Genomic DNA, 14027 nt, shown 5'->3' with positions numbered 1-14027 from the left:
GATTATAAATCATGCTGCTATAAAGACACATGCACACGTATGTTTATTGCGGCACTATTCACAATAGCAAAGACTTGGAATCAACCCAAATGTCCTAGAACTTAAATGAAAAAAAAAAAAAGTTCTGGAGTACATGTGCACAACGTGCAAGTTTGTTACATAGGTATACATGTGCCATGTTGGTTTGCTGCACCCATCAACTCATCATTTACATTAGGTATTTTTCCTAATGCTATCCCTCCCCCAGCCCCCTGCCCCCCAGCAGGTCCCCGGTGTGTGATGTTCCCTTCCCTGTGTCCATGTGTTTTCATTGTTCGACTCCCACTTATGAGTGAGAACATGCGGTGTTTGGTTTTCTGTCCTTGCAATAGTTTGCTCAGAACGATGGTTTCCAGCTTCATCCATGTCCCTACAAAGGACATGAACACATCCTGTTTTAAGGCTGCATAGTATTTCATGGTGTATATGTGCCACATTTTCTTTATCCAGTCTATTATTGATGGATATCTGGGTTGGTTCCAAGTCTTTGCTATTGTGAATAGTGCCGCAATAAACATACGTGTGAATGTGTCTTTATAGTAGCATGAAAATTCTTTCTTTTAAAATGGTTTTATGGAGTAATAGGGAATCACTGAGTTCACCAGAAGTTTGTTGGATATCTACCATAAATAGTACACAGTACTATGTGGCCTTCTGAAGAATGTCAAAGAAAAGGTTTGCCCTGAAGAACTTTCTATATAACTTCAGAAATAAGGAATCCCATAAATTAAATAACTGGAGAATGATTCCCAGCATATTCAAACAAATGTCCCAGATGCTACCCAGTGATTCAGGACATGAAAGGTGTGAGATCTGTTACAGAAGGACTTGTAGATGAAGGGAATCAGGGGTCCATCACCCTTCCTGATGTAACACTGGCATGAAGAATCACAAGTCGGAATAGTAAAACAAAAAGAATAATCAGGGTTTTACTGAAGCACAGTCTGAGTGGAACAGGTAAGTATGTTGAAAAAGAGTTTGAAAAAACATTGAATAAAAAAAAAATCATCCAAAGAAGGGCATGAGAATGCTTGGCTAAAAGAGTCATGGTTATGTATTACAATGTAACAAAATAGTAGCTACTATTTCAAACAATCCGTAATCACGAACATTACTGCTATCCCAAACTGCTTTTCAGGCTAAGCGTGGTGGCTCACTCCTGTAATCCCAGTACTTTGGGAGGCTGAGGCGGGTGATTGCTTGAGCCCAAGAGTTCAAGACCAGCCCGGCCAACATGGCAAAACCCTGTCTCCATTAAAAATACAAAAATTAGCCAGGCATGGTGGTGCGCATCTGTAGTCCCAGCTACTCGAGAGGCTGAGGCAGGAGAATCGCTTAAACCTGGGAGGTGGAGGTTGCAGTGAGCCGAGATTACGCCACTGCACTTCAGACTGGGCAACAGAGCGAAACTCCGTCTCAAAACAAAAACAAAACAAAACTGCTTTTCTTATTGCTTTTGTACATCTGCTTCAGAAAGCTGAATTTAGCATACAGAGATGTCACTTGCCAGCCAGGTCAGTTTCAGCAGTGTACTATTTTTGCTGTTTGGTAGTATATGCACAATTATGTAAATATTTTCATTTACTTTATAAAAGTGAGTGAAAAGAGGAAAAAGAAAACAAGTGGACAAAAAGCTCAATCTCCACTTTAACAGACGGCAATCACTGGCCGGTCGTGGTGGTTCATGCCTGTCATCCCAGCACTTCGGGAGGCCAAGGCGGGCAGATCACCTGAGGTCAGGAGTTCGAGACAAGCCTAGGCCAACATGACGAAACCCCTTCTCTACTAAAAGTACAAAAATTAGCCAGGCATGGTGGCAGGCACCTGTAATCCCAGCTACTTAGGAGGCTGAGGCAGGAGAATTGCTTGAACCCAGGAGGCAGAGGTTGCAGTGAGCCGCAATCGCGCAACTGCACTCCAGCCTGGGCAACAAGAGCGAGACTCCCTCTCAAAAAAAAAAAAAAAAAAACAAAACAAGATGGCAATCACCAAGCCTGTCCCAGCTGGGATGCTTTTGGCCTTATCTGGATGCTCACTGTACTTACGTTGCCAATGCTGTGTTCAATTGCGTATAAAACTTCTGGAAATATGTCATCAGAGACTGGGAAGAAGACTCCTCCTATTAAATGCAGGCCTATTGTTGGACCTGCACTCTAGAATTCTGAGACAGGAGTATTGTGTATGAGTGGAGCCATTGGTTGCCTGAGTTTGAATCCTGCCTCTACCAGTTATCACATCCTTGAATGTCAGTTTATTTTACTTTTTTAAATTTTTGAGTTGGAGTTTCACTCTTGTCACCCAGGCTGGAGTGAGTACAGTGGTGCGATCTCGGCTCACTGCAACCTCTGCCTCCCGGGTTCAAGCAATTCTCCTGCCTCAGCATCTCAAGTAGTTGGGATTATAGGTACCTGCCACCATGCCAGCTAATCATTTTTTTTGGTATTTTTAGTAGAGATGGGGTTTCACCATGTTGGCCAGGCTAGTCTTGAACTCCTGACCTCAGGTGATCCACCCGCCTCAGCCTCCCAAAGTGCTGGGATTACAAGTGTGAGCTACCGCGCCTGGCCAAATGTCAGTTTATTTGTAAACTGGGGTTAATAACTATATCTAGGCTCAAAAGATTGTTGTAAAAATTAAATGAGATAATACATTTTTAACACTTGGAGTAAATAATTCCTGGCAGAAAGTAACTAATTGGGCCAGACGAATATTTTATTGCATTCAGCTGATCATCTGTGCATCACCTCTCAATGTCAGATTCCTCATCCCTAAAAGAAGGTTAATAGAAAAGCACATATTTTGGCAGGGTGAGGTGGCTCACGCACATAATCCCAGCACTTTGGGAGGCCGAGGCGGGTTCAAGGAGTTCAAGACCAGCCTGGCCAACATGGTGAAACCCTATCTCTGCTAAAAATACAGAAATGAGCCGGAAATGGTGGTGGGTGCCTGTAATCCCGGCTACTTGGGAGGCTGAGGCAAGAGAATCACTTGAACCGGGGAGGCAGGGGTTGCAGTGAGCCAAGATTGCACCACTGCATTCCAGCCTGGGTGACAAGAGCAAGACTCCATCTCAAAAAAAAAAAAAGGAAAAGAAAAACACATATTTCTTGATAACTGATAACTCATTGATTTTTAATCAATTATTTTCTTATTTATAGAGGTTCAAGAAAGGACAATGCTAAAACTTGAGTTTAAGCTACTACTGATGTTCATCTTTAGTCTGTCTGATAAATAACTTGTTTAGACTACTCTATAAAGTTAGATATAAAAATATAAATATAAAATAAAATGGCAATGTATTTAAGAATATGGCTTAAACTGCTGTGGCTCCAGCTACTGATTTATGAACAACTACTAATATAAATAGCTACCATTGACAGAGTGCTTTACATTAATTATCTCATTTAATCCTCCTAAACTCTCAAGTAGTTACCATTAATATTCCCAGTTAAGAGGAGAGAAAAACTCAAGCATGGTGGTTCACATCTGTAATCCTAGCACTTTGGGAGACTGAAGTGGGCAGATCACTTGAGGTCAGGAGTTGGAGACCAGACTGGCCAATATGTGGAAACCTCATCTCTACTAAAAATACAAAAAAATTAGCTGGGTGTGGTGGTGTGCGCCTGTAATCCCAGCTACTCAGGAGGCTAAGGCAGGAGAACTGTGTGAACCTGGGAGGTGGAGGTTGCAGTGAGCCGAGATCGCGCCATTGCATTCCAGTCCAGGTGACAGTGTGAGACTCTGTCTTAAAAGAAAACAAAAAAACAACTCAAGCATGAAGGGATAACTCGTGCAATGTCACATGACTACTGAGTAGTGGGGTAAGGAACTGAATCCAGGTCCAGGTCCAAGCCACAAAATCCATACTTTTAACCACTATCCTATATTATCTCTAAATTAATGACCATCACAGTAGCTAAAACACCAATTGTCCAATCAACCCCATTATTGTACTAATTCCTTTACTATTCTCAAATATACCTCATATTGAGAGCAATCAAGTTTTCCATAGTCTAATTAATATCCACCCAACTGTAAAGAGACTCATTAGGTATTCAGCAGATTTCTTCAGTCATTTTGAATTCTGTGTCAAAATTCTACTTAGAAATTTCCAAATCTCAAGGCCTCATTAAAAAAAAAAAAAGAAGAAATTTCCAAATCTCCACAACAAATATCCTTTTGTAATCAGAAAAAAGTCTTATTTTAAAAATCCAACTTAGCTTCACTTTAAAAAGCACATAAAAATTATTTTAAATTGCAATTTTTAACTTGCCTGCTACTCAAACCATATAAATATCAAAAAAATGATAACAGACAGTAGGAATGTGGAATAAAAAAGAAAATAGACCAAAAGCTGGACATTAGTTTAAGAACAAGGAATGGTACTTAGATCATAAATTCTATTAAAAAAAAATCTGTCTGAAACACTTTACAGAGTAAAGGCAATATATGCAAAATAACATTTTCTCTTTTGAAATACGATACTACTGCTGTCTTTTAGGCTAATTTCAATTTACAGACGGTCCCCGGCTTATGAGGATTCAACTTACGATATTTCAACTTTACAACGGTGAGAAAGTGATATGAGTTCAGTAGAAACACTACTTCAAATTCTGAATTTTGATCTTTTCCTGAGCTAGCAATATGCCAGGTGATCCTCTCTCATGACCCTCTCTCAGCAGCAGCGAGCCGCAGCTCCCGGTCAGCCACATCATCCTACTCAGCCACACAATCAGCCTCAGATCAGGGTAAACAACCAATACGCTCCAGGGTACTATGCTGCCAGATGCTTCTGCGCAACTGTTGGCTAACTTAAGTCTTCTAAGCATGCTTAAGGCCGCCTAGCCTAAGCTATTTAAGCTATTAAGTTTGGTACAGTAGGTGTATTAAATGCATTTTCATTTTATGGTATTTTCAACTTAGGATGGGTTTCTCAGGACATAACCCCAACTTAATTCAAAGGAAATCTGTAATCACTTGAGACAACAAATGAGTCAGGATTTCATTCTTTAAAAATTCTCTTTAAAGTGTCAAAATTTTTACTAACATATACATTTCTAATTAGGTAAACTTTTTAAGGGTAAATGTGTTATAAACTGAGTCATAGCTATAGTTGGTTTTGTGGTTAAACATTCAATAATATTGAAGGTAATACTATAGCCTGCCCCTCATGTATGTGGACATGTGTATACATAACACGTATTGGTGAATTTCTTTAAAAAAATCTTTTTTTTTTTTTTTTGAGACAGAGTTTCACTCTTGTTGCCCAGGCTGGGGTGCAGTGGCACAATCTCGGCTCACCGCAACCTCTGCCTCCTGGGTTCAAGTGATTCTCCTGCCTCAGCCTTCCGAGTAGCAGGGATTACAGGCACCTGCCACCATGCCCGGCTAATTTTTTGTAATCCCAGCACTTTGGGAGGCCAAGGTGGGTGGATCGCCTGAGGTCAGGAGTTCAAGACCAGCCTGGACAACATGATGAACCCCTGTCTCTACTAAAAATACAAAAATTACCCAGGCGCGGTGGCGCCTGCCTATAATCCCAGTTACTAGGGAGGCTGAGGCAGGAGAGCTGCTTGAACCTGGGAGGCGGAGGTTTCAGCGAGCTGGGAACTTGCCCCTGCACTCCAGCCTGGGCAACAGAATGAGACTCTGTCTCAAAAAACAAACAAACAAAAAAGTTGTTATTTTTCTGATCCTAGAATTACATGTAACTTGTTTTGAGAATGTTACTCCAAGAAATTCAGAAACATATGAGCATGTGACTTTAAAAAAAATGGCAAAAATAAAACATATCACTTCATCTCAGTAATAATACCACTTCTGAAATTCATATAATGATGCTTAAATGTCTAACTGAAGTGTTCTGCTTCCATTCTTGAGAAAAACAGAGAACATATGTTCTCTAAAATTTTCATGGTGCTTTAAAAGTTTCTTTACTTTGAAATTCTACTTACTTCCAACATTGCTTTCGTTAAAAAAAAAAAAAAAAAAAAAGAAAAGGAAAATCCCACTACGCTTTCACAAACTAAAAAAAAAAAGTCTCTGAGAGATCATTTCAATGGTGGCACATGTTTCTCTAAATTAAGAAAATGCACAATGAATTTTCTATAAACAAGGCTGCTCCTCTAGTGCTGACATGGCACAAGCAAAGTAAGAAAGTAAGCCACATTCTCACATCTCTGAAAGTCCATTTAAGTCTCACTCCTTTTATCCTCACCCCCGCCTTTCCATGTGAGGATTCCAACTCTTAATGGAAATTAGGGTACAGACTTAAGCCAGGATATGTAATCTGGAAAAGTGTAAATCTGATTAATGCTTCTGTGGAGCGGGTAGAAGGCTTAATTGAAAGAGTGATGGGCGGGGCGCGGTGGCTCACGACTGTAATCCCAGCACTTTGGGAGGCCAAGGTGGGTGGATCACCTGAGGTCAGGAGTTCAAGACCAGCCTGGCCAATATGATGAAACCCCGTCTCTACTAAAAATACAAAACTTAGCCAGGCATGGTGGTGGGCGCCTGTAGTCCCAGCTACTCGGGAGGCTGAGGCAGGAGAATTGCTTGAACCCGGGAGGCAGAGGTTGCAGTGAGCTGAGATTGCACCACTGCCCTCCAGCCTGGGCAACAAGAGACCCCATCCAAAAAAAAAAAAAAAGAAGAAAAGAAAAATCCCACTACGCTTTCACAAACTAAAAAAAAAAAGTCTCTGAGAGATCATTTCAATGGTGGCACATGTTTCTCTAAATTAAGAAAATGCACAATGAATTTTCTATAAACAAGGCTGCTCCTCTAGTGCTGACATGGCACAAGCAAAGTAAGAAAGTAAGCCACATTCTCACATCTCTGAAAGTCCATTTAAGTCTCACTCCTTTTATCCTCACCCCCGCCTTTCCATGTGAGGATTCCAACTCTTAATGGAAATTAGGGTACAGACTTAAGCCAGGATATGTAATCTGGAAAAGTGTAAATCTGATTAATGCTTCTGTGGAGCGGGTAGAAGGCTTAATTGAAAGAGTGATGGGCGGGGCGCGGTGGCTCACGACTGTAATCCCAGCACTTTGGGAGGCTGAGGCGGGCGATCACTTGAGGTTAGGAGTTTGAGACCAGCCTGACCAATACAAAATTAACTGGGCATGGTGGCGCATGACTGTAATCCCAGCTACTCAGGGAGTCTGAGGCAGGAGAATCGCTTGAACGTGGGTGGTGGAGGTTGCAGTGAGCCGAGATAGCGCCATTACACTCCAGCCTGGGCATTAAGAGGGAAACTCTGTCTCAAAAAAAAAAAAAAGAGGGCGGGCGCGGTGGCTCAAGCCTGTAATCCCAGCACTTTGGGAGGCGGATCACGAGGTCAGGAGATTGAGACCGTCCTGGCTAACACGGTGAAATCCTATCTCCACTAAAGAATACAAAAAAAAAAAAAAAAAAACCCTAGCCAGGCGAGGTGGTGGGCGCCTGTGGTCCCAGCTACTCGGGAGGCTGAGACAGGAGAATGGCGTAAACCCGGGAGGCGGAGCTTGCAGTGAGCTGAGATCCGGCCACTGCACTCCAGCCTCGGTGACAGAGCCAGACTCTGTCTCAAAAAAAAAAAAAAAAGAATAATGGTAGTGCTTTTGTTAGTCACAATCTATTAAGCATCAAGAACTCAAATGTTATCTTCCCTCTCCATTCTGTACTGGTAAAGGGAACCCAGCTTCTGTAGCCAGAAGTTGGAGAGTCATCCCAGGCACTGCCTCACCTTCATTCTCTAGCCACCCAGCCCTTCAGTCATCGGGGACATTCTACTTTTCCAAGGATTGTTCCTTTTGTGTTCACTCTCGCTGCCTTAATTTGAGATTGTCATCTCTTCCCCAGACCATTTTAATAGTTATAGTAAGGGGTCCCTGAGAGCTTATGTTCTTCTGATCCATCCACTAGACTGTTGCCAGAGTGATCACTCCAAATACAAATCTTATTTCATGTTACTCCCAGACATAAAGCACCAGTAGCTTTTCACTACAGAATCAAACGCAGGCTTTTCAGTATGAATAAGAAGATTTCTACAGTCAAGCCCCTGCTTATCTTTCCAGCCTTGCTCCCTGTTGTGCCAAACAGAAGCCCACTGTGCTCCTGTTTGCTATTCCCTGGCTGGGCCAGCTCACTATGTACTATTTGAAATGTCCTCCCTATGTTGGTCTGGTGATCACCTCCTTACCTCTTAAGGTCTCACTTAATGAAGCCTCTTCTGTGGAATCAATCACAGGACTGTGATTTCCCTTTAGGGGAAATCTATTTGCAATTAAACTTGTTGTAGATTTGCTTTTGGCTTTTAAAAATAGAGTATATAAGCCGGGTGTGGTGGCTCACACCTATAATCCCAGCACGTTGGGAGGCGGAGGCGGGTGGATCACCTGAGGTCGGGAGTTCGAGACCAGACTGACCAACATGGAGAAACTCTGTCTCCACTAAAAATACCAAAAATACAAAAATTAGCTGGGTGTGGTGCCGCATGCCTGTAATCCCAGCTACTTGGAAGGCTGAGGCAGGAGAATCGCTTGAACCCAGTGGGCGGAGGTTGCAGTGAGCCGAGATCGTGCCATTGCACTCCAGCCTGGGCAACAAGAGCAAAATTCTGTCTCAAAAAAAAAAAAGTATATAACACAAAAGAGAGATAATCTCATTGACCACCAATAAGCATTGAGATAATGAAGTGAATGCTTTTATTCTCATTTATTTAAGGGTTAAAGTAGGCAGAAACTCTAGGTCCAGGCCTGTACTGTGGACTGCTCAGTGAAGGGCCAGGAACTTTAAGCAAATAAAATGTGGAAGCCACAGAGCCTCTATTGCTGAGTATATACGGTCGGTCTACATCATTTTAAGAGGGAACATTATGCTTTTTGCTTATTTTCTTTTGTAGGAATAACGAGACTTCACTCTAGGATTTGGGTGGTCACATATTTTTCCCTCTATGAATCAGCCCAGAAAGCAGTCTGAATACTTCTGCGTCCAGACATCAGGAGTTTCATTTTGTCAACAAGGTGAGATTCACATAATCATAGGCCTGGTGACCACCACTTAAATGCTTATAGATAAATTAAATATAATAACTGTCAGTGGTATTAACATAAAAGTGGATTATTTCTTGGGACCAAATGACTGTTTAAATATTCAGAGTTTGGTAATGGAACAAGAAAATAATACTCATAGGTTTTCATGGGCCTATACTTTCTTTATTTTCATTTCTAATTATTTAAAATAATGGCTTTCTTGACCAATTTAAGGCAAAATTCTAAAATGCACTATTAGCATTTCTCTATTTTCTTCCAAATCCTCTATAGTTGATTAAAGGTCTTGGAAACTCTGTATTTATGATTTCTTTAATCAGCAGACACACAATTTATTGCTTAGGTTATAGCTCTCACACATTTTCCATACCGAGAAATGTGTTGCTACAGATTTCTCTATGAAGAATTCAAATGACACTGCTACAAACGCTTACATGAACCAAACAGCTCACTTTCACTTATCCATAGGAATATTGCTCCAAAAACATATATTTGAAGTGCTAAAATTGTTAAAAATTATTTTTGAGACACTGATAAACTACATTTCATAATAAAGGGAATATTTCATATTGTATGACTCTCAAAATGGACAGGAACACATTTTTTTCAAACAAAATATGTAAACTGAGGCAGTTGCCAGAAGACTTCTTGGCAGCCTTCTAAAACTCTATTTTTCTTCTGTCAAGACTTTTAAAGCTTTGGAGGCTGTTTTAAGTAGTACTGGAATTGTTGGATGTAACGATGTTTTGATGAAAATTCAGAATAAAATAATAATAAAAAATAAATAGTACTGGCATGGAATTTCAGCTGATGTCTTATAACTTGTGCACATAACGAAACTTACAGCCAAAGAAAGCTGTCCATTAACAAACCAATTGTTACAAGATGCAAAGGGTCTTAAAAACCACTTAAACATTGTTCTTAAAGACACACCCAAAATGACTGCTTTGTGTTCTGTGATATTAACCATCCCTAAAACTTTATCAAAGCTAAGGCTGACTGGGAAGATGAAATCCTTATCAAACACAATGGGCAAACTCTGAGTCATGATAAGATTTCAACTCAAGGTCAAAGGCAGAGAATCACCTTTCCTAACCCCATCTGCTAGGTACAATTCACCTATGGTCTTCTTTGTCTTGTCGATGTGCCTAACTATCAGGCAGATGTTTATAAAGAATTTCTCCTCACATGCAAGCGTTTTTGTTTTCATCAGTATAAGGACAGAGAATAAACCCTAGCTAAGAAGCCACTGTATTGAAAACAAAATAATTTGTAGCTATGACACAAATAAATCTTTCTGTGGCATTAAGAGAATGAAAGGGTAGAAGCAGAAAACCTCTCATAAATTAGGAAAAGTCCAGGAAAAAAGTCACAAGTCAAGAGACCACAAAGATCTCAGAGGTACTGACAGTGGAAATCTCAAATGGATCATAAGAATTACCACAAATAATTTATAAAAAGCAATGGCCAATAGATTCCAATATTACCATTCTATTGTAATATATAGGGACCCCATATTAATCATATTTAACCTTTCCAAGGCATTATGCTGAAAGTTATTTTCTCATCTAACCTAATAATCCATATTGTTAAAAAAGATAATATTTTATCAAATCTTTCCTAGATGTCATAACCTGCTTAACATTATATCCTCATATAATGGTGAGGATACCCTGGTGTTTCTACTGTATTCATGATGTACAATCCTATAATTATAATCATGTTGTCTTAAGTTAGTGTTATAAATCACTACAATTTCATACATGAACATTTTCATATATGAACAAAATAGCTTTATTGATTAGAATCAGATGTGATACGTGACCTCAAATGCTTTCTTTAGAGGCTTAAGACAAAGAACTCTAAACAAGTATCCAGCATCTTTTGAAAGGATATCTCAAGGGGCAGGAAAAAAATTATTTTTCCCCCATGAGCAAGAGGAGGGGAGCTGGGTGGTAAGTAAGGATGCAAGGTTTTCAGGACTGTTAACAGTTGAGAGTGTAGGTTTTTTCTACCTCTCCCTGATCCTCCCAGCCCTCCCCCATAACAATGAAGATGCTGGTGAGGCATTAGCGGGCAGGATCTGACCATACCTTCATGGGTAGGCTCTGGGTCAGGTGTAAGTGAGATGTCATCCAGCTCTCGCAGGCAGAGCCATTCTCCATCCATGGACACTCGGAATTTGCAAAGGTAGATGGTCTCCATGGCAGCCTGTGTGATCTTGTCAGTGGTGGGGGTTGGCATATCGGTCGGAGGCGTCAGAGCAGACATGATGACTCAGCTGGGACCACAACACACACACAGACACACACACACACACACACACACACACCACAGAAATAAATACAACCTCCTCACCAAAAAAACCCAATACAAAGCTCTGAAACAAAGCTTTCAGGAAAAGGGTGGAGGAGGTTTAAAAAAAAAAAGGAAAATCACCTTATAGTTTAAGAACAAACAGCTCAAGATAAACAATTCTACACTATCTTATAGACAGTTCCTACCACATAGCAAAATAAGATGATGCTTTCTTCTCCCAGCTTCCTTTCCTTTTATCTTCCTTTCCCTGCCCCCCACCTTTTTTTTTCAGCAGACCTATAGGCTTTAAATCCTGCACAGCCGATGCTGCCTTAGCTGGCTTTAAAAATCTGGCCTCGATATGAATAAGTGAAAAATCCTCCTCCTTTGTGCAGAAAAAAATATAAAAGAAAAACCTGAACAAAAAATAAACCTATATTTTCAGTGTAGCTTAAAAAAAAAAATTCTGAGCTGCAGAAATCACTTCCAGGATCTGCTCAGATGAGATGGGATGCTGAGTTCTCATAGGATTGGCCGTGCGCAGTAAGCAGGGTGTTGACCAAAATGGCTGACTAATGAACTGAACTGAAAATTCAGGCTCATGTGACCAGCTGCTCTGAACGTAGGGCAAGCAATTCCCAGGATGCTTTATAGATGCTGCTGATGCTGAGAGAGCAATTAGGCTTCTCTCTCTCATCCTGTACAACCCACTTCCAGACTCTGCTAGTCAAACTGTGATCAGACATAACACAATGCACATAGCCTCATCAATTCCTCTTACTTTGGGATCAAGGACTGAATAAAAGGAGGACAATCAATACTGGATAATAATCTATAGTAAAGACGGTGAAAGAGGCAGTTAGATTAATTTAACAAGCACATAATTCATCTCTTTTATTCTTATCTACATAGCTATTAAAATTATTATGCTAAACGTTATGTTTTAAGAAAAGCATAAAAAATTGAGGCTCTCAGAAGGAAAAAAACAAAAAGATAAAAAGAAAAGCTAAAGCAGATTTTCAATTTATATATCTTATTCTTGGGCATTTATAATTTCCTTCTCCAAGGAACAAAAACCTGACCTTTTAGGTTAGGCAGAAATGCAAAAAAAAACCTTGAAGTTAAAAAAGGAAAATCTTTCCCGATGAATGGCAATTCCCCCCTTTTTGATTTTGTTGTATTTACCAAATTTATGCCAAGCATAAAATAGGTTTCTTTCTTTTTCTTTTTTCTTTTCTTTTCTTTATTTTTTTTTCAGATGGAGTCTTACTCTGTAGCCCAGGTTGGAGTGCAGTGGCATGATCTTGGCTCACTGCAACCTCCACCTCTCGAGTTCAAGCAATTCTCCACCTCAGCCTCCCGAGTAGCTGAGATTACAGGTGCCCACCACCACACCCAGCTAATTTTTATATTTTTAGTAGGGACAGGGTTTCACCATCTTGGCCAGGCTGGTCTTGAACTCCTGACCTCGTGATCCACCTGCCTATGCCTCCCAAAGTGCTGGGATTACTGGCATGAGCCACCGTGCCCAGCCTTAAGCATGAAATATGTTTCTAAGCAGAAGATTAAACCATGCTATATTTTAAAAATCCTCCCATTCAATAACATACTGAAGACAATTATATTTTCTTAAATCCACACACACACACACACACACACACACACACACACACACGGCCCTATATTATTCAATGAGGCATTTATACCTTGGTAGCAAAAGGGCAGGTACTTGCTTTATGAACTACATAAATTACAAGAAGAATAACAATTTTCTTTGAAAATGTTCTGGACAATTGAAAGAAAGTGTTTGTTTTTGTCTTTAAGGGTTTCAATTTTAAGGAGGAACATACAAATTCAAGAAATATGACCTGAGACTATTTATTCCTTTCTAGGGATTGTTATCAGAGGGACATCTTAATTTAGCTAATTTCTGAAAACTAAAAAACTTCTGCTTGAATATTCTTAAAATCTCAAATGCTTCATCCTAATTTGAGACTGAACTGAAAGAAAAAAAAATGCTAATAATCAAATTCTGTAGAGAAACTGGCATTTTCACATTGTTAGGAAGAGGAGCCGGATGGCTGGGCACAGTGGCTCATGCCTGTAATACCAGCACTTTGGGAGGCACAGGCGGGCAGATCACCTGAGGTCAGGAGTTCGAGACCAGCCTGGACCACATGGTGAAACCTCGTCTCTACTAAAAATACAAAAATTAGTCAGATATGGTGGCATGTGCCTGTAATCCCAGCACTCTGGGAGGCTGAGTCGGGTGAATGGCTTGAGCTCAGGAGTTTGAAACCAACCTGGGCAACATGGCAAAACCCCGTCTCTACAAAAACAAAAATTAGCAGGGTATGGTGGCGCACACATGTGGTCCTAGCTACTTGGGAGACTGAGGTGGGAGAATCACATGAGGCCAGGAGGCAGAGGCTGCAGTGAGCCGAGATTGCACCACTGCAGTCTAGCCTGGGAGACACAGTGAGACCCTGTCTCAAAATTAAAAAAAAAAAAAAAAAAAAAGGAGTGTATACTGGCACAATGCAAGAAGGCATACATATAGGCTTATTTATAATTGGGAAAAATCAGTAAGTTACTAAGGAAAGCAAAATACTTCTGGTTTTATATCTATCTCATTCTCTCTCATCATCACCCTAC

At 40.4% G+C, this 14027-nt stretch overlaps 1 protein-coding gene across 1 annotated transcript in view; it reads right to left on the bottom strand.

The window, feature by feature from the left end:
* The window catches only part of RUFY3 (RUN and FYVE domain containing 3), a 93600-nt gene extending 81530 nt beyond the window's left edge, over positions 1–12070 (bottom strand). Inside the window, exon 1 of the mRNA XM_011927241.1 lies at positions 11168–12070. Within this exon, the coding sequence (XP_011782631.1) occupies positions 11168–11345 (178 nt within the window). The 5' untranslated portion in view covers positions 11346–12070. The remainder of the gene's footprint in view (positions 1–11167) is intronic.
* Between the last annotated feature and the right edge of the window lie 1957 nt (positions 12071–14027).

Source organism: Colobus angolensis, unplaced genomic scaffold (assembly GCF_000951035.1).
Source record: "Colobus angolensis palliatus isolate OR3802 unplaced genomic scaffold, Cang.pa_1.0 Scaffold70, whole genome shotgun sequence".
Taxonomy (NCBI): Eukaryota; Metazoa; Chordata; class Mammalia; order Primates; family Cercopithecidae; genus Colobus; species Colobus angolensis.
Note: the sequence above shows the minus strand (reverse complement) of the source record. Positions and strands in the feature narration are given on the sequence as shown.